The sequence below is a fragment of the Gossypium hirsutum genome, chromosome D11 (assembly GCF_007990345.1).
Source record: "Gossypium hirsutum isolate 1008001.06 chromosome D11, Gossypium_hirsutum_v2.1, whole genome shotgun sequence".
NCBI lineage: Eukaryota > Viridiplantae > Streptophyta > Magnoliopsida > Malvales > Malvaceae > Gossypium > Gossypium hirsutum.
In genome coordinates, this window is record NC_053447.1 from 41,667,609 (window position 1) to 41,690,009 (window position 22,401).

At 32.8% G+C, this 22,401-nt stretch overlaps 1 protein-coding gene and 1 long non-coding RNA gene across 2 annotated transcripts; both read right to left on the reverse strand.

The window, feature by feature from the left end:
* Positions 1–573: 573 nt before the first annotated feature.
* On the reverse strand, positions 574–1,117 carry LOC107921839 (uncharacterized). The gene is made up of 2 exons (XR_001691110.2): positions 981–1,117; positions 574–883 (listed from the first exon to the last, which is right to left on the reverse strand). It is a non-coding gene; the product is annotated as an uncharacterized lncRNA (long non-coding RNA).
* An 837-nt stretch (positions 1,118–1,954) lies between these two features.
* LOC107921905 (myosin-15) lies at positions 1,955–4,600 on the reverse strand. The gene is made up of 6 exons (XM_041104284.1): positions 4,160–4,600; positions 3,981–4,045; positions 3,279–3,767; positions 2,701–2,847; positions 2,467–2,568; positions 1,955–2,041 (listed from the first exon to the last, which is right to left on the reverse strand). The coding sequence occupies exons 3-6, from the start codon at positions 3,332–3,334 to the stop codon at positions 2,035–2,037; spliced, it is 312 nt and encodes a 103-aa protein (XP_040960218.1). The 5' UTR covers positions 3,335–3,767; positions 3,981–4,045; positions 4,160–4,600; the 3' UTR covers positions 1,955–2,034.
* Positions 4,601–22,401: the final 17,801 nt, after the last annotated feature.

A 22,401-nucleotide genomic window follows, 5' to 3' on the forward strand; every position in this document is an offset into this window, starting at 1 on the left:
AACACCGCTAAAGACCGCGTCGCTATCTTTAGCGGCATTTTTTTACCTTTAGCAGCGCTTTTCCCATAAACGCCGCTAAAGACCAGGACCTTTAGCGGCGCTTTTCCCACAAACGCCGCTAAAGACCATGACCTTTAGTAGCGTATTTTACACAAACGCAGCTAAAGACCATGACCTTTAGCGGGGCTTTTCTCACAAACGCCGCTAAAGACCAAGACCTTTAGCGGTACTTTTACCACAAACACCGCTAAAGAACAAGACATTTAGTGGCGCTTTCTCCAAAAACGCCACTAAAGGTCACGAAAAAGAATTATTATAAAAATGCCACTCCATTCTTTGGATTTGCTCCATTCCTATCCTAAATTATTATAAAAATGCCAATCCCTTTACTTGCTTAAGCAAATCCTTTAAAACTGTTATCAGTACATATATCACTCCATTCTTTGGTTAGAGATTGCAGCAACAACAAAAGTGAGATTCCACCAATTAAGAAATGTATAATTTAATTTGAAGATGTATTAAAATGGAAATTCATGAACAAGAAGATAAATGTTTTCCACTATATCTCATGCAGCAAGTCAAATTGCCTTTGATTACATAACATTCCTTTGAATTTTTTTTTAAAAAAAAATTGAAACTAGTTCATATCACCTTGCTCAAGTTGTATGTATAAATTGCAGATCAACACCTTATTTGAACTTACAATTCTAGGAAAGCATAAAATGTAGTTCCATGAGCATGCATTTAAAGTAGCAAAAAAAATTACTGATTACAGTGACAGTCTAAGCTCCAAATCTAGCTCTTGTGGGTCACTTGATTCTGAATTTTGACTGTTCGATCCCAATGAGTTGCTGAGATGTTTCTAGCTCCTTGAGTGTGAATCCTATAAGAATGTAAGGAACTAAAACAAGTTAAATTTTAAAACACAATCATCACATAGCACATAAACTAAAAAAAGGAAGGGACTTGTGTGTAGCAACCTCAACATGTAGGTTTAGAAGTTCTGGTCATGTTTGGTTGTGCAAAATGTTGGGTGTCTAAGAAGCCACTGCTTGGCTGGGAATCACCATATCTGATGTTTTCCCTTTGATCGTATTCTCCAACCCCCATCTGTAATAATATAAAATTGTAGTACTTGATTTCATTAATATAGTTACTAGTGCATAAAGAAATGGGGGAGGTGACAATGGAATGTATCACTTTAACACTTCAATTTACAGCATTTAAACACCTCAATTTGTAGTACTTTAACATATCAATTAACAACATTTATACACATCAATTATAGCGATAAAACATCTCAATTTCCAGCAACTAAACACTTCAATTTGCAGCACTTAAACACTTCAATTTATAGCATTTAAACACTTAAATTTTCAGCACTTAAACATATCAATTAACAACATTTATACACCTCAATTACAGACATAAAACATCTTAATTTCCAGCAACTAAACACTTCAATTTGCAGCACTTAAATACTTCAATTTGCAGCACTTTAACATATCAATTAACAACATTTATACACCTCAATTATAGCGATAAAACATCTCAATTTCCAGCAACTAAACACTTCAATTTGCAGCACTTAAACACTTCAATTTGCAGCACTTAAACATATCAATTAACAACATTTATACACCTCAATTACAGCGATAAAACATCTCATTTTCCAGCAACTAAATACTTCAATTTGCAGCACTTAAACACTTCAATTTATAACATTTAAACACTTCAATTTACAAATCCACCATCAATAAAGTATCATCAGGATACAGATCCACCACCATTTGTAAACTTTTTCTAATATTTTCATTTTCTAAAACTCAAATGTAACATCCAAACCAGATAATGTAACATCATTTAGACCACCTGAGGTAATTGTCTGGTTAAGTACTAACCACAAGGAATGAACAATATTTGGAGAAAAGAAAAGTTATGCGACAAAAGAATTCACCTAGAGTGTTGAGTTTAGCAGTGCAGCAACATCTACTGGAACATATTTCCCAGCCAGCATGCTTGTGAGAAAGGGGGTCATAATCTGAGGAATAAAAAATAGCAATAAGAAGAGAGATTAATTGATGCAATGTCAAGAATATAATTATAAGAAGGTAATCCAACAGAGTGCTAAAAATCCTCCCCCCAAAAGAAGTATTCATCTTAATAAATTCATGTTAATACTCTACTAAATCGGGATTCGATGCTGCTTATCACATAATATCCTGGATGGTCCTTAGAAGAAAGGTCATTGATGTTTCCCAAGTTCTTAAAAAGGTCAATGTAAAATAGAACTCAATTTAATAGTATCTAATATTTTTTTTCATGTCTTTCATAAAATGGAACTCAAACCATATTGCATCACAAAAACATGAAAAAAATTGGCATTAAATATTTACTCATAATTTACATAATAATAACGATAAAAATATTAAATAAAATATACAAAACGAAAGAACAATATTTTACCTATTATGCTTAAAGCATTCAAATACATAGATGTCCAAAACTCCAATTTGCACATGGGAATTTGGATCTTGCCCCACGGATATATTAATCTTATCAACAAGCCTTACAAAATAGATAGAAAATTTTCAGAACGGAAACAGTTTAATCTTGACCCCATGCAGGCAAGGCAAGTAATACAAAATATGAGCATATGATAAAATAAATGCCTCCAAACATGAATTAACATAAGCATACCAATCAAAGAATCGAGCATAAACTGTCTTTGCCAATACATCCCGACTAGCCACAATAGCATTACAATCAAGAGCTTTAACTATACTTCCTTCACGGGTTTGAATGGTATGAGTACATAATGTCGCCAACAAGAGGTTCACATCACACCTGCCGAATGAGCAATTTTTAACATACCTAACAAGTGAATGAAAATCTATCAATTGCATAGATCAACAAGCTGCTGGCTTGAACTACCCAGCAACCTACTATGTCATTGCCAATGTGCAAGTCACAGGGTATATAATAAACTCAAAACATCCATGCAAAAACTATTAGGTGTTTAAAGTAGATACTTTTACTAATGAAATATGAACTAATTATACTACAAAATTAGCTAGAAAAGTTGTTTCATAATTTAATAACAAGAAAGAAACCACAAGTGTAGTGACCATTTTTGTAGTTGACCCTATTTCTGACCATAATCCCAATATAATCTAAGCTTTTCATATCATGCTAAACAAAGTCTACATCTATATAAATCAATACTATTACATTCCATCCATGCAATGGACTTGAATCCTTTCTCGAATTCACGATACCTCTTTGATTTCTGAGATTTTAGTAAAGCATCCTTCGACTTATCAATATCTGTCATCTGTCTTGACAAGAGAGATTATTGATTTCAATAGAAAAAAAACCATAATTATACATGTTTCTTTTATATATTCATAACTTAATTGTCAATCAGTATCTATCATACATTCTAAACCTGCAAATCTCAGAAGTCCAAAGACCTGCTTACGACTTGGTAAAAAACTCAGTAAGTGTATAAGCAAATTTTGACCGAAAATATTATGTTTTGGACTATATTTTTAAATTGAAAAATATATATACTAGTAAATTTTTACCTTTTTAAGTACAAAACTAAATCTCACACTTTACCAAAGAACAAGGAAGCATATTGAGTCAACCATGTTTGAATACTGAACTTGTGAGCATAAAAGAATGTATTGCTGCAAGGCCAAGCTATTAAAAAGAGGTTCCACATTTGCATGCCCCTTGCTATGATTATGAGGTATTGTGTTGATCTCGAAACAAGAAAATAAAAAGCAAAATTAAAATACAACTCTCATGAATTATAGAAAGAAAAGAAAAAGAAAACAGAACTAAATCAGGGACTGCTAATTATTTTGGATTGCTACAAATGCTGATTATTTTGGAATAAAACATTTCAAAAATAAAGCTAAAGAAAATTGAAAGATAAGCATATAATATATAAAGAGATAAGCAAGGAAACTTACAGTTTCTGGTCATCGTCGATTTGTAGCTTCTTCTGGCATCCCGTACTGAGGTTGGCGATATTGAACTGCAAAGAGAAAAAAAACAATAATAAAAAGAAAGGGTGCACGGTTAAATTTTAAACTTCGTAAAGCTTTTTTTTTTGTGTAAGCAAGATACATTCATGGTTGAGAGATAGAACCTTCATGGCTGGCGGTGGAGAAAAGGCGGTGTCACAACTCACTTCGATTTCTTCCTTCTGCTTAGGGTTTTCCAAAACGAGTTCCCTCTTTTGGAAGATGATCAAAATTATAATTAAAAATCTATATCGAATAAATAACACCCAAAATTAGAAAATAAATAGGAAAAATGGAACAGAAATAAAAGCGATAGGGACCTGAGTAATGAACATAACAAGATGAAACACACACACAAATAAACAAACAAAATAATAATATGAAGTCTCATATATTTTCCAGGGAAACAAACGGTAGTAGGAATTGCTGACTCGTAAGTAGATTGGAGAGGTTTTCTACTTAATCGTCTTTGGTGCCTCCATTTTCCTCTTCTTTTTTTCATTTTGTTTGCAAAGTTAGGGGTTTTAGGGGGGGAATTTGGGAAAAATCAGCGCGAAATTTTTTTAGGTAAAATGAATTTTGTGGTGTTTTTTTATAAAAACGCCGTTATTGCTTACCTTTTGCGTAAAAAATAATTTTATTTTGAACAAAACGATGTCGTTTTGCTCTGTTAAAAAATTTTTTATTTTATCTGTTAAAAATTATTAGTTAAGTGATTTTATTTATTTATGAATGTTTTTTTAAATCTAATATTTAAATCTTAAACCATTTAATGTAGTTTTTAAATCAACTGAACTCCTATGAAAATACACTCAATGTAGTTTTTAAACTCGAAAATTTTGTACATCTCTGAAATATTTTGTACATCAGTGTCGCTACAATACGAGGGAGAAGATCGTAGTAAGTGAATCAGACAACAATGGGATCATCTTTTGAATTTTATCTTACTTTTCTTCTCTTACCTTGCTGCTTATATGAACCAAACATTCAACAATTTAAATCCTTCACCCTACCATTTTGTATATCGAAAAGATAAATCACATGCGAAAGAAAAAACTTATCACTAAGCAAACATAAAACCCTCTAAACCAAAAAGAATTTGAATTTGAACCTATCGCCCAAGGTTCAAATCCTATAGAGTATGATTCAGCTCTTGTAAAATAAAAAATTATATCAAAACAATAATTCAAATTTGAACTCTTTAGATTAAATTATAAAATTATTAAATTAAAATTAAAGGAGTTAATAAAAATAAGAGATGTTAGTCAATAAAAAAAAGTATGTTAATTAATTAAAGGTCTAACTGATCACCACGTCTGTATTATAAATATAGGGTTACGAATAATTCAAAGATAGTTGAATTTTGTTAAAATAGGGTTTTTGAATAGGGTACGAGTTTTATTATGGAAATTTAAGAAAAGGGTTAATGACTTCGCTAAATGAGGTTGTCTTTCTTATTTAGGGTTTAAAAAAACTAAAAGAAGAGTATGGTGGGATTTGGATGGGCAGTGCGGTGCGATTAGTTCACTTTTATCTAATTTTATCGTCATTTTTATTTTTATACTAATCACAAGTAAACGCACTGTCCATCCAAACTATACCTAAATCAACATGATGGGAAAAAATACTAAAGTAAAATGAATAAAATAATTTATTATTAAATTAATGTTGATTCAACATTTATTACTGAAATAATATGTTTTATTACAATAAAAAGAATTAGTTTGATGGAAGCGCAAATCAAAATTGGGTGTGTGGATTTGGATCTAAACTAGCATAAGAAAATGTTAGCTGATGAGGAAAATGATCCAACTTGTATTAAATCCACATATGTAATTGATGCAACATATCTTTCCTGCAAAATCCAAAACCAACCTTAAACCAGTAACTCTTAGAAGAATCTCTCATAGGTTTTCTTTTATCTTTTAATTCTTCGGGAATCCACAATATTGGCTCAAAGTTTCGTAGCAGCACATGGTGGAAGGAAAATATATTCATACATGCGTAATTGATACACCATACAGCTCATTAGGGAATGGATTCTCAAAATGTGTTAAATCCATCTTCTCTCTTTCTATAATAATTTGTTAGGAAAAATCTCCATCAATCTTTAATCTCCCCATAATGAAACTAAATAAAAACCATCCACTTAAATTTAAAGATGTTCCTTTTTATATACGAAATTTTTTAATCAAACAAAGTTTAAGACTTCTTTTTCGTTTTTTAAGCCATTTATATTGAAGACAAAAGAAAAATTCTTAATAAATGTTTAAATATTAATGTTTTGGACACCTTTTAAACTCATTTTCGCTTATTTTGGTATGGAGTATCAATTCGGGATTAGCGGCGCTTTTTAAAAAATGCCACTAAAGATCCGAGCATTAGCGGTGCTTTTTCAAAAACGTCACTACAGACCCGAGCATTAGCGGCACTTTTTCAAAAATGCCGCTAAAGACCCGAGCATTAGCGGTGCTTTTTCAAAAACGCCGCGAAAGACCCGAGCATTAGCGGCGCTTTTTCAAAAATGCCGCTAAAGACCCGACCAATAGCGGCGCTTTTTCAAAAACGCAGCTAAAGCCCCGAAAGGTCAAAAAATGATGTTGTTGGGCTTAGGTTATTTGCGGCGTTTTTCCAAAAAACGCCGCTAATGCTCATTTTTTGCGGCTTTTTACGTAAAGCACGCTAATGCTCGATTTTTAGCGGCATTTTTTATCCAATCGCTGCTAAAAACACCGCTAAAAGTCTGTTTTGGTGTAGTGGGGGATAATAGAAGGGGTTGGAGTATGTTGACTTGGGACTAAATATGTCATCCCAAAGGTATGGGAGGCATTGGTTTTAGGCACCTAAGGTTGTTTAATATCGCTCTGCTGGGCAGACAGGTGTGGCTTCTCATTCACTGTAAGGATACCCTCTGTTATAAAGTCTTAAGTGTGAAGTATTTCTCTGACAGCAATGTCTTCCATCCAAAGTGCATGGACAAACCCTCTTTTACGTGGCAGAGCATAGCCCAGGCTGCTAAGATTCTTAACTAGGGTTTCGGGTGGACCGTTGGAGAAGGAAAAAGTATCAACATTTGGCATGATAACTGGGGGTTTGAGGGCCTGTCGGGAAAGTCTATCTGCATGGACAAAAGTATGGTTAAAGAGGTTTACGTGAGGAATTTATTTAATGAGAGCAAAGATGGCTGGAACAAAGATAGGGTGTCGAGTATCTATGGTGAAAACATGAGGAATCAAATTTGCAATATTACAATTCTTCATAATGGCCCGAATGATCGTCGTACTTGGTTCCACAATCCGCATAGGGTGTTTTCCTCTAAATCTTCTTATTTGGGGCTGATCCTCAAGCAGATCGGTTTTGGGCCTCACAAGATTTTCTGGAAAATCATATGGAAGCAAAAAACCCTTTCGAAAATTTGCATTTTCTGCTAGAGACTTGGACATAATATTTTGCCTACGTATGAAAAAATTTCCAGCTTTCGCACAGGTTTTGAGGATATCTGCCCGAGATGTGGGAAAGAGAGGGAAACTCTCACTCATGCTCTGAAAGATTGCCCGAAGGCTCGTAAGGTGGTGGAGGTAGGTGGTCTTGACAAGAAGCTCTTGGATGGGAATTATCTCCACTGTGTGGACTGGATTAAGGATGTTGTGAGAGTGCTAGATATCAAGGCAGTATCTGACCTCATAACTATCCTCTGGAACGTTTGGAATAGCAGAAATAATAGTATCATCAGGGGGTTGAGGAAGATGCTAAAGTTACCTGGGACCGAGCTGCGACTTTGAGCAAAGATTTTTAGATTTTTAATTTTTTGGAGGACCCGGTGCTTCCGAGAAAAAATGAGTATAAAGCTTGGAAGAAGCTGCATCAGGGAACGATAAAAATTAATTTCGACACCTCTGTTCATGGGAAGTTTGCATGCTACGGCTTGGTGGCCAGGGATGTCGATGGTTTTGTTCATGGGGGGCGCATGGGTTATGTGAATAAGGAGATGCAAATTGAATGGGCGGAGTTGCTGGCCATGGAAGAGAGCATTAAATTTGCGCGGTCAAAAAATTGGAAAATTATGGAGTTGGAGTCTGATTGCGCAAGTCTAGTCAACCGTTTCAACAGAAGGCAGGAAGTCCTGATGATGCTGGGCCACCGCGTGCGGGAAATTAAGAAGCAAACCTATTTTTTTATTCAGTTTAATTTTAATTGGGTCCCGCGTTGTTGTAATAAGGCCGCTGATGCTATTTGTACTTGGGCCAAAACAAATAATTGTTCTATTGATTTTAATATGGATTATCCGGCGGATATCCATGAATTTTTTAAATGATGCTATTAATTGAAGTGTGACCCTCGGGTCTTTTTATAAAAAAAAGAAACTCATCCCTCACACTCTCATTCTCTCTTCTCCTCTCTCACTTTCTCTCAACTTTTCATTCCCATTTTCCCTTTTGTTCAAGTGTCAATTTCTTCTCTTGGGAAAGAGGTCCTCATCAGCCATTGTTGACCAGTAATTAAAGTGTTCATAAGCCACCTTGATAGCCAAGGAAAACAGATAACGAAGAACGGAGAGACTAGTCAAGCCACGGAGAAACACCGAATTTACTTCTTGTTCCCTATCTCTTTAAATTTCGTTTTTGTTTTGAAAAACATGTTTATGAATATTTATGCTATAGAAATTGTTATTTTAATCAATCTATCGTGAATTTAATCCGTGTTGGATTGATTATATTTTGCCTGCTTGAATTATTGAAATTGTGTTCGTGCTGTTATAGGCCTCGGTAAGATGCTTGATTAAGTAAAATCATGCCTAAGTTATTCTTGCAATATTAATTGTTAGATAACTAATGAATTAATTATTAAATCGTATTGAAATTGTAATTAATCAACACAATACTTAATCAGTGCATGTTTATTCTTCTAAGGTAGCTGAAGTTAATTTAGCATTTTATTTGGCGATACATATTCTTGTGAAGATTAAACTGTTTCAAGGTAGAAATACTCTATTACCTCACTTGATCTTTTATATTCTTGTGAAGATTGATTAATCGCTTGGATTGAAATTGGAAAATGTTCAAGAGATTGATTAATTTAATAAGTATGTATGAGTAGTAGTTAGCAAATTACAGAGTTTCCGTGCATTTGTTCGTAGCAGTATAAACATAAGTTTAATAATTCTAAGTTAAAAGAATGTAATTAATCCAACACAATTATATCATCTTGATTAAACCTTATTTGAAATCGTGCATTAGAATCTTTTTATTTTTTAATTTTTTTACTTAGTTTTTAACCTTTAGTTTTCAATCATCTTTAAACCAAAATATTTTCCATCACCAATGTGTTTTAACATTAATTTCATAAATATTCCTTTTTACAGTCCCTGTGGGTACGATAACTCGACATTTACTTGTCACTCTATTTACTTGTTGCAATTGTGTACACTTGCACATTTTCGTCGTTCCAGGTGTCACACAGCCGTGTAACTCTCTGACTTGGGTTAGGCCATACGAAATGGCCTCCCACGTCCAAGTGGCAGGCCATGTGTTAGGCCATGCTACTTTTGAAAAACAACCATTAAAACTTAATGGGGACACGCGACCGTGTCGCATGGCCATGTGTCACACACGATTGAGACACACACCCGTGTGGACAAGAAAATGGCCAAAATCAAGCCATTTCTTTCACTCATTCAAACATGCAGCTACAAGCAACTTGACGTACAATTAAGACCTTAAAACATACCTAAATCATGCATAATAAGACTAATTCCTTATACCAAATATCCATACAACCAATATGCCAAAAGGCACCTCAATTACAATTCATCAAACTTACCAAAACATATGTATAATTAACCTTACTTCCAGCATACACATCTAGCTCCATATCATCTTAAAACATACAAGAATTAAGACCATTTCTATCATAGTAACTTAATTCACCAACAAGCCAAAACCAACCACAAGTGTATATTTTCTTAACATTTTAATTGTACAAAAAGGTTACATATTTACAAACTTAGCAAAGTGCATAACATATTAGTTTAGTAGTTTGTCCAAAAGATGCCATAACAACCTAGAGAGCCACATATAAATGCCACAACCCTAAGGAGTACAAGAATTACAAACATTGGTGAATAGTATGATCCAAAGATTCAATTCGTCCAAAAATCAGCGGTAGCAATCTACAAAACAATACGCAAAAACCTATAAGCTTATGGAGCTTAGTAAGAACATAGTAAATCTTTTAACTTAACAAAAAAAGAATGCAACTCTTATTTTACTTGATTTGAAGTTATCGGAGTGTAAACGGAGGCACGTATGTGCAATTCAGGGGTACCAAAGTACAAATAGGGGAACGCAAGTGCAATTTAGGAGTACCAAAGTACAACAAGGGCACGCAAGTGCAATTCAAGGGTACCGAAGTACAAATAGGGGCACATTAGTGTAATTTAGGGGCACCGTAGTACAAAAGGGGGCACGTAACTGTAATTCTAGGGTATCGAATTACAAATAGAGGCAGATAAGTGCAATTTAGGGGTACCGAAGTACAAACATGGGCACGTAAATGCAATTTAGGGGTACCGAAGTACAATAGGGGCACGTAAGTGCAATTCAAGGTATAATTAAGTGTAAATAATTACATAACTATATTGTAACAACAAGTAGAAATTTAATTACGTATAGAAATACTATGAACTTACCTCAACAACTAGGATGAAGAAAATACAATCGAGCTAATCTGTGAGTTTCGCCTTCCCCCGGTTTAAGTCAAGCTGAGATTTATCTTGATCTAAATTAAGAAATATATTTAATTAAACATTTCAATTAGCCTCAAACATTAAATTTAATCAATAATCCATATTTATACATAATTACTATTTTACCCCTAATATTTTAACTTTTCACAATTTAGTTATTAAGCTCGTAAAATGATATCTATGCAATCTCAGCCACATATCATGCTTGTAGATTTACCTAGGGACTCATATGACCACATAAAAATCATCAATTCACAATTTCTTCATGATATTTTACTATTTTTACAAATAAGTCCCTAAATGATAATTTCATCAAAAATTACTTTACAAAAGTTGTTTATTTAACAACAAAGACTCATAATCTTTTATCAAACTTCAAGAACCATGTGATAGCATTCATGGAAAAACCCTAATTCTTTAACAGTTTTGGAAATTAGTCCCTAAGCTAGCTAGATTAAGCTACAACGATCCCAAAAGCATAAAAATCATTAAAAATGGGATCAAAATACTCACCATGCAAGCAAAACAAAGCAACCAAATGCTAGCTATGGTTTCTCTTGAGAATTTCGGCTATGGATGAAGATAGGAAGATGATAGCTTATTTTTTCTTTTGTTTTTACTATATTAACCTTTATTTACTTAATTACACTTTTCACCTTTTAAAGCATTAATAATTTCAATAATACCAATCCCATAAATGTCCACTATCACTTAAATGGTCTAATTAGCACCTAAGTACTCTTAGATTGAAGTTCTATAGCCATTTAATAACTTTAACAACTAGAACTCCACTTTTACATCTTTTATGATTTAGTCCTTTTCACTTAATTAAACATGCAAACGTTAAAATTTCTTAACAAAATATTTATACGACACTACTAATATATTGTAGATATTAAAATAATAAAATAAGAATTATTTTCATGTCAGATTTGTTGTCCCAAAACCACTGTTCTGATTTTACTAAAAACAGGCTATTACTAGGGAATTTGAATAACTCTTTTATAATCAAGATGCGAGAGCTTCCGACACTGACTCTCCAAGAGAGTCTGCTCTAAGGGAGAATTGAAATATTTGTAGGTCTTGTAACAATTGTATAAAATTTCAATGAAAATTACTTTTACTTTCTTTCCTTCTCTTTCATGCTTTGCCTTACCTACCATTCCTTCAGCTATGGTTTGCCCATTAGTAGCTTCCATAATTCGCATAGTTGCATTCGCTTCTTTAATATTCATTAGCCTTATATAATGACCTGAGGGACTGAACTAGACCCATCATAACATGCATATAGGGGTCTTTTCTAGGCATCGGGACTCAACTAGACCTATCATAACATGCATATAGGGGTCTTTTCTAGGCATCCCATGTCTAGAGAATCGACTAAATGAAAACTTTGATACCACTAGATTTGTAACATCCTAGACCCAACCCGATCTTTTGGTTTGGGTACCAAATGGTGCAAAGACCTGAATAACTGGTTAACATATCTAAATCAAAACTTAATTCATTACTGAATGTTTAATATACACATTAAACTATACTACCATATACATATTCCAAAGTTACTGCCTTACAACCCTATTTAAAATGTTGAATTTAAACCCTTAAAATTTTATGACTCTACTAAGCCCTTGAGGCGTAGCCTCTAGGAGTGCCCCTCTATACACATGTTACGACTATCGCTCCCCTATTTTTCTCCTGAGGTTGGCAAATCCTTACTGAGTCCTCCACTAGGTTCTTGGGTGAAAACTTTATCCTACAATTAAGCAAACCATTTGTAAGTTCCAGAGAACTTAGCAAGATTCTACATAATGATTATATAACAAAATTTAGAACTCTAAGGAACGACATTTTTAAAGTAAATTTTCAACTCCCTATCATCTTTGGCCCTTAGTAGATTGTATTGATGACATCTGTGTCTTTCCCTTTTTCCCACAGCTCATCATTATCTGATCTAATTTTTATCTAAAGTATACACATGCTCATTCAGAGTAAGGTCTTCTAGGGATACTGATCTAATTATGCCTCAACCTAAGTTTCCTTCCTCTTGCAACCTTAGATGTGAAGCCCGATGTCTGCCGTTGATTATCTCTCATTTACTTCCATAAGTTTCAATATATTATCCTCCATTGTTCCTGGCAGTCTACCCATCCTAGGTTAGTCTCTAGTGACCTCCTTCTTTTGTTATCCCGAAGATCTTAGCCTTCGTGTGGACCTCAGTGGAATAAACTGCCCTTAGCTGCCCCGTATCTGCGGAACCTTAGGTTCCACTCAATTATCTAGTATAGCATCAAATGCAGGATTATTCGCTAAGCATCTGTAACTTCGTACCTACGAGTTATTTATAATTTGACATGGTAAATCCCCATAGGAAGGTTTATCTAGTTCTGTCAGCATTTGGTTTCATCATATTTGGCAATCTTTACATATCACCGTCGTCGAGCTATGATCTTATTTAGTATGGTCCCCTATTGAATGTCCTGGTGGACTCTAAAGGTTTCCATAGTCGAGATAGGGTCTTACACCTTATAATTCTCTTGTTCACCATACCGACCATGTTTATTATCCCAATGGACTACCACATGTTTACTATCCTGGTAGACTACCTCGTGTTTACTATTTCGGTAGACTGCAACATGCAAAGCTTCCTTTAGTTACATCATCTTCTTCTTTGGAACAACTGAAGAAGATGATGCTTATAGAGAAAGATTTGGGAAACATAATTAAGAGGAATTTTCTTTCCACACACACTTATATATATAATCCATTGGCACAGTGTTCATATACCATTACCGCCACTAAATCCTAATCACCTTGCCTCCCATTATGGAACCAGTCGGTGCCAATCTAACTAAAGTAGGATTGAAATGTAATCATTACCAACCAACTACTTAATTTTCTAAATATCTCATTAAAGTCCACAAATTTCTTTTTCTATACATTCAACTCCAAGACCCTTCTTTAAGTTTGGGTCCTTAGGAGAACCGGGTGTGACATTACTAGTATTGGCTGATACAAGGTTTGAAAACTCACTAAGTTTATTTCAACTTATGCATGCGATATTACTTCTGTTGTCATTTATACTAAATTTACTGGTTTGATCATTTTTAGGTATCTTCCTCTTAGCTTTCAACTTACTATTATTTTTTTTGCAATTCCCATATCTTTTGAAGAAATACATGTTTAGCTCTCAGCTCGGCTAAAATAGAGCCATAGCGCTCAAATGTCAAATTTGCATTCATTGTTTTCAAAACAAAAAAAAAGTTTTTTTACTCAGGGTGTTAGCCACAACATTGGCTTTACTCGGATAATAATCTATGATTGAATCATAATCTTTAAGGAATTCAAGCCACCTGCGTTATTCAAATTCAACTCTTTCTGCATCAGCAAATACTTCATACTCTTATGATGGGTGAATAGATGACATTTTTCTTTGTATAGGTTACACCTCTAAATTTTCAAAGTAAAAACTACAACTACAAGTTCTAACTCGTGAGTCGATTAAAATTATTTAAAGTTTTTTAATAAAATATTTTATCCAAGTTTAGAATAATTAAAAGTCTTTAGAGTCAATTTAGAATAATTTTGAAGTGGCTTAAGGGTGATTCAAGGTGCTTGGGACCCAAAACGAACCTTAAAGTTCAAAACCACTCAAAACAGTGCAATTACTTGAGTCTATGGAACTTGGTCCAGTAGAAGTGCCTAGATGTACCTGTACTAGTGCTCTAGATAGCATATTGAGGTATTTGCCTCACTTGTTTCAATACCCCTGAGCCTAAGTTTTGAAACCGCGACCCTTAGAGCAAGAAATCACCTCAAAAACATGAATGAAAGCATTGCAAATAAAAATTAAAGTTCATTTGGGCACAAAAAAATGGAATAAACATATTGAAATTAGAATGGCATATTTTTTTTCTAAACAAAATTTAAAAAGAGTCTAGTACATGCCATTCAGATTACAATCTTGATATTTAATATGAGACTTAGTATATACACTACTAACCTGTTACAAAAGACATTTTAACATTTGAAAAACATCATTAAAGGATTTTCGAGTGATGTGATGCTCCCTAGCTACCATAGCAACTTCTCAAGTTTGTACCTATGCATTTTAAAAACTAATGCGTGAGCTATAACATTCAGTAAGTAAAAAGGATAACCAAACTTTATCCTAAGTATTTATTAACCCTGAGCATTTTAGATGAATAATCATTTTAAGTTTATTTAAGCCACATTGTTACTATTTTAACCATTTCATGTGAGTTTGTAAGTTAAGCCTTAACTTATAGTTTGATGATTCATTAATAATTCCCATTATTCATGAGTTCCTAGTTTTGACATTTGATTCATTGATGAATCTTACCTTTCAATTTCAATTTTCATCTCAAGGACTTACACAATTATTATTACACCCTGAATTGTCCAAGTTAAGTTGGAAAGGTGAATTTAGGGACTAATTTGAAAAGCTTACAATTTGAGTGGGTTCTAGTAGAAATAACAAGAAATATTGGACTGGATGTATAAAGGTTGGACATCAACCTTGGTTCCATTGAGTTTGAACTAGGAATATTTTAGTGGGACACATGATTATGGACGTGTACACTTGGTTGTTGAGTTTGGGATTGTTGTAAGAAATACGTGAGTAGTATATAAGGAAGAGATGTTATTCTCCAGTGTGATTCCTTCATTTTTTCCATTCTTTCTCCATCTTCTTCATTGCTCTGGTTGAAGGACAGAAAGATTAAGAGCGGTCTGCATGGAGGAAAGAAGCTAAATTTTTCCATAAGTAATGAATAATTTATCAATCTAGTAAGCTTCTTAACCTTTCTGTGTCACAAAGTTAAGTAAAGGAAAGAGAGCTAAGGATTTCAACTATCCATTGATTCTATTTGGTATTGGATAAAGTTGTGGATGATAATTTTAATGGCCTCTATATGCAAACAAATTATGGTTTCTATGATGATTAAATATCTTCGTTGAAGATTCTAAAATAGTTGTTATGTTTTGTGCGCTGGAGGCTAAGGTAGCAAAGGAAAATGCTAAGTAGAAGGTTTTGGCGTCAACTTCCAAGTGAGTTTTAGAACTCAAGCCTTAAATGGATGTTTACATTTTGGAATTATTGTTAGGTCTATAACTTCTATCCTAAGATGATGAATTCTGTGGTTGAATGACGATATATCGAGATGCATGTTGAGTTTGGATATGAAAGTATATGGCTAGTTGTAAGTCTATCTATGAGGTTAAATGATATCCTCTCATTTCATGACATTGCTTCACCTACAACAATGGAATTCATAACCCAATAAAGGGTAAATGATATCCTCTCATTGCATTACATGATAGATGGAAAGTAACGTGACAACTAGTCATTTTTCTTATAGATAAATTATTTAAGTACTATCTGCTAATAATTGAATTTTATTGAAGAAATATGTATGATTACCATGAGATAAAATAGAATCATATTAGGAGAAGAAATTTATCTCAAAGAGATTAAGGATATTCATGAGGGTAACACACTTATGATAAGATCATTGGATGAGCACTTGGTGAATAGCTTTCGTAATGGTATATAAAAAGGGACAGTTTATTCATGGTACTTTGGTAGAATGACACTATGATTAAATTTTGTTGCAATTAATAGGAGAAGAGTTAGATTTTAATTACAAATTATTTAGGCCTTAATTATATATGTCTAACCAATCCATCCGTTAGATCAAGATAACCCAAAACGAATTGCATAGAGAACCAATAATATGACATCAATGAAAATGATAAATTAAGGGAAATAGATCGCATGCATCACTATCCGTAGTGAATGCGTTTTCCCACTAAGTACAAAAAGATAGCTTGAAAATTAATTTATTTTATTCTAATAATTGTTTAATTGATTGTAATTCGATAATTGAAGTTTGAAGTTAAAATTAAATTAATTAGTCATCAAAGATTTATTGAATGAGGCAATTAACTATTTCCTCGTATGTTCTAATCCGATAAAGTTTTCATTACTAGAATTAGAATTTGGTTGAGAAAATAATTTAATTGGAAATTTAATGTAATTACACTAATTAATTAAATAAAGACTATTTTGGGATATAGAAAATGATTATTTGGTTGGAAAAATTTTATGTGATGGATAAAAGTTCGGATAACACATATAGTTGTAAATAATACATGAAAGACCCAAATTAGGCCTGGTTAAAGAGAGGGGCAACAAAGTCTAGTATTTTCTACGACATGCCTCTGCCTCATGTATTCTACCTAGACTAGAATATGTATTTTATATTAAATTATTATTATATTAGACCTTTATCTAACAGAAATCCTGTACCATTTATCTATAAATAGGAACTATGAGCTAAACTATTTACACACATTATTGAGCGCCAATATTCTATCAAAAAATAGTGGAAATTTATTTTTAGAATTTTATTTCATAGGAAAAGCTCATAGTTTCCGATTATAGAAAGAATTAACATTTTAGACAAAAGTTAAGAAAATTTTTTATTTTGTGCACTTAGTTTGTTTTGTTTGAGCCTACACTCAAAGCAATTCAGCAGAGAAGGTCGTTCGGTAGAACATCAAGATCCATTTATGACACATCATATAAAGAAGATGAATAATTTTGTTTAAGGTTTATTACTATAAATATCACAAGGCTCGATTTTAAGAAAAAATTAAAACTTTCGTTGTGTCTAAAAATATTGTTTTCTAAACCAATTTTTCCAATAAACATATCTATTGTGACCAAATATGTTGGCAAGTGCATAAAGTTGGGAAAATGGTGCAATTAGAGGCTCGAGGCATCATTTATGAAGAAGAAAAATTTTTGAGAGGTTTGGAAATACAAAGGACCCCATACATGCACTATTAACTAACACAAGATCATCTCAAACTAGATTTTAACTTAATTTGTGATAGTATAATGTGAAAGCAATATTGGATGTTCCCCTTTTAGTCTTGATCGCTAATATGTGACCTCGATATGGATACTTAGTTACATATCAAAATGCATAGCATGCAAAATAGAAGGCTGTGAAAAAAATGTTTGGTCATTTTGAGAGATCTTTTAACATGTAACAAATGTGGTTGATTTGCAAACACTCCATGCATACAATGGAAATCAAGTAGTGGAGGGTACCCAAATATTACTTCAATTGTTTTAGATATTTAAGCCTTCCATTAAAGCATGTTTTTATAATAAGTTCGTTTTCCAAATATACATAAATTGACTGTAAGGAAAATATACATGGATGCATTTTTTGTACAATATAAAAATCAAAACATTCTATGAGTTGGCTTTTCCATTGTTAAGAAAGTGAACACGAACGCATGAGAATTTTTCAAAACAAACTTCTGTAGCCATATTGTCAACCAGGATGACATATGCTAGATATATGATAGAACCACCTCTATCAAAGGTACAATCTTATGCAATAAATTCCATCCCTACAGCCAAGAAAAAATGGATTCAAATTTCACGTCTTAAATAAAATGAATAGTCTAGAATCAAGACTGATAGTATGGTACAAAAATATTTGTTCCTTTTTCTACTTCTTCCAAGTGTAGGACAACCCCAAGGGATTGCAAGTTTTTTTTTCTACCAATTGCGATTCTCCCTTCTGTTTGATTTGGTGTCCTAAGTGTAGCATTTTTCTATATGTACACTTGTATTTTTCCAAATAGGTTGGTTTAATAAAATTATTCATGAATTACATTAATACCCTTTGTATGTTAACATCAATGGTTTTTGCATGCAAAACAAAATGGAAGAAAATATTAGCTCATTGGTTATCTAATGTTTAACTAATACTAAGCGGTATTACGTGGTCGGATCATAATACAAAAAGACAACTTATATTAGTAGATGAGTCTAAACATGTCTTTAGTCTAATCAGTAAAGAGCAAACCAATTGAAAGACTAATATGTCATCTATCAAGTCCAATTGGGGAGATACTTTATCTTGGGCATCGAAGTAGATGACTCTAAGAAGATAGAGACATAGATGTGACTGACTGGACTGACAATACATCAGACTGGACGTAAGTTGAATAGACCCTGAATTCATTTATGGATTAATCACTTATTATGTTCATAGTGTGACATACCTTAATCCTAAGTGGATGATGAAGTTTGTATGCATGACTTGAATACTTTGATGTAAGTAAAAACCTAAGTTCAAATAGAAAGGAACCGAAAGCTAGTGCGTTCAGTATACGAATTTTGCAGTATGTATCACCATTCACAAAACTGGAATTGATAACCCAAGACATGGGTAAATACTATCCTTCATTGGCATTACATGATAGATGAAAAGTAAACATGGCCACGAGTTGTTCATCATATTGGAAAAACAAACTTTTCCCAAAGAGATTAAGGGTATCATATGAGGGTAACACACTTATGACAAGGTCATTGGACGAGCATTGATCCAGTAACTTTTGTAATGGTATGCTATTAGGGAGAGCTCAGTCACGATGCTATAGTGGAATGACTTAGTGATTAAATAAGTTTATTAGTAATAGGAAAAAATCTAGAACTTAATTATAAATCGTTTGAGCCCTAATTACATATGTCCAATTGGTCCCTCTGCTAGCTCGTTGAAACCAAAATTGAGTTGTATGTTGAATCAAATGAATAGAAATGAATGGAAATGATATAGTTAGAGAAATGGGTTACATTTGGAAATGAATGTGGTTTCTCACTAAATATGAAAATGCCCTGAGAATTAATTTAAGTTTTTTTAATTATTATTTAAGTAAAGAATTGAAGTTCAAAAATATAATTAAATTAATTGGTTAGCGTGAATCAGTTGAATGTAGAAATTAAATATATTTTATCATGGCTTTAATGAAATTAGAGTTAGGTTGAGAAAATATTTAATGGGAAAATTAATTAATTAAAATTAATTTAATAAATATTGTATGTTTTGGGAAATAGAAAAACATGTATTGGGTTAGATTAAATCATAAAGTGTTGGGTTTAAAGTTTGAGAAGCACATATACTTAGACCTATTAGAGGAGAGGCCCAAAACCCTCAAATTAAAATGAGGGGCAACAACCTTGGTAAAATAGCTAGGGCAAGTCACCCCTCTCTCTCCTAGTACAACTAGGGGATTATTTTTCTATTAAGTAGGCATTAATTGCATTCTACTAGTTCAAACTTGGGTTTCACTTCCTCTCCCTATAATTACATAGCATCAACAAGGCTAAAAACTCAACTTCGAGATACTGTTATTCTGCCCAAAAATAGTCAAAATTTATTTCTAAGTATAAATTCTATTTTCTGGGAATAAAAATTCTACTGGTTTCTATAGGAGAGAGAGAGATTTAATTTCCTACTAAAAGTAAGAAAATTATTTATGGTTTTGTGTTTAATTTCCTACTGAATAGTGTAGAATATCGTTCGATTGAAAGTCGAGAACGTTTAGGATCCGTCTCACTCAAAGCGCATGTACTTTTTGTGAAAATTTTATTGCTATAAATATCATCAACTGACTCAGTTTTCAAATTTTTTATTTTTTCGTTGTTCAAGAAAACTGTTCTCAAACCGGATTTTTTCCAACACCTTCACCACCCTTATGTGGATGGTTTAGGGATCGTCGAATAAATAAAAATATGTGATGTTTGAAGAGGCTTATAAATGTAACATTTTGAAATAAAACCTGGGTAAGGAGATTCAATTAACTGAGCTTCAGAAGCTAAAATTTCACCTCGATAGTCTATAAGCTTAGCTAGTGCTTTTATAACACGACCCAAGTAAGCCTCACTCATTGGTATCTGAGCATGGGTTCATCTATACTAAGCCTATATTTTTATATATTATAATAGATATAGATAGTATGGTAGAGAGATTTATATATTTTTTCTACCATACTGTTAAGTTTTTTAGGATATTATTGATTTTAATACACTCATTTTCTTTAAGATGTGAAATTTGAATATTTTTTCCCTTAAATCCTTGATAAAAAGTCATGTTCCGTAAGATATTCAGAAAGTCAGTGGAAATATTCACATGAGTATCTTGTGTATGTCATCCTTCATATTACATACAATTTTATGAAAATGTATCAAAATATTGATAGAAAGAACTAAATACTTACAATCAATTTTGAGTAGTGTCAGAAGAAGTGTTAAGAATAGTGCCAACTGCTTCAAGCACTGATGAAGAACAATGGAGAACACAAAGATATATTTACACAGTTTAATTTCCTTAGATTAGGATCTCACTTTTGCACCTAAGATCTAAACAATCTTTTTTACATTGTATAAAAAGATAATATACTATCTTAGCGTATTGTACAACAAGAGATAACAAACTCTATCTCTCACTAGATTAGGATCTCACTTTTTCACCTAAGACCAAAACAATCTCTTGTAAGTTTTCCCCCTAAAAACTTAGAACCATTTGATTTTACATTCAAAGCACTCTAAATAAATGTTCCCCATTGAAAAAAAAAAGTTCTCTCCAATTACTCCATCACCTATACAAGTCTCCTCAATTTGTAAAGAATTAAAACTTTTTAACATACTGGATCAATTACAATCTTCCAATAAAACAACAAGATAAACAACTTGATGAAAATGTTTAATAAGCCCAGGATAAGTGTTGAATTTTTCATGTTATGCTTCGAAGTTTACCTAATCTGATCCAACCTTTTCAAAGTAGGAAAGTTAATTTCCTTGATCCAATCCAAACTGATCTTCATGATATGTTTCTATAAATGGTTTGAATATCATAGATGTGCTTCCACACAACCTTAATATCAACAAAGACCAACGCCTAAGGAATTTGTTACCAACATTTGCTAATACGAAATATTGCAAGTTTAAGTTGTGTAATGCTATAGACCAGTGGGCATTGCTCATAGTCTGCTTCATAAATCTCCCATTTGGCAATTTTTTGAACAAAACCAAAGTAGGAGAACATAGACAACATAAGAAACAATTTTCTCCCCCTAGGTAACTCTCCTCTAATCAAACAATCTCAACTACTAACATAAGCAACCAAATAAACCATTAAGGCTTTTGAAAAGATGAACACATCGATAATCAAATAACTTAGAATTATATAATAGAAACTTTAATTGAATAAGATTCACCAAATAACCACCTACATAATTAAGTTCAACATAACAACCTCGATAACAAAAATAAAGTCTAAATTTTTAAAAAGAAAAACAACAGCAGAAATGGAAACTTACCAACAACACATATCCAAAATAAAAACAACAACAGAAATGGAAACTTACCAACAAAACATCTCCACTCCCCTTTTTTTCTCAACAATTCTACCAAAGTGCCACTAATGTTGCTTTGCTAACAAGTCATTACTTAATGCTTTATCTCGACACACATTGCCTTGAAGTTGTTCAATAGATATTTCTTAAAAAGTGATATTGGCATCAATATGTTGTAAAAATCAATAATTAAAGGCTCAATATGCCTAGGGGTGCCATAATTAGTGCCAATCGAAGTCGGCAATACTTCTTCAAGGCAACTTCATCAACAAGGATGGTTCTAATACTACCAATAGTGTTCTTCCCCTCTAACCAGTTGTAGAAAAACTTTAATTTTTTAGGCTTAATTTTATAAATTTTAGTTGGAAAACAAGATTAGAA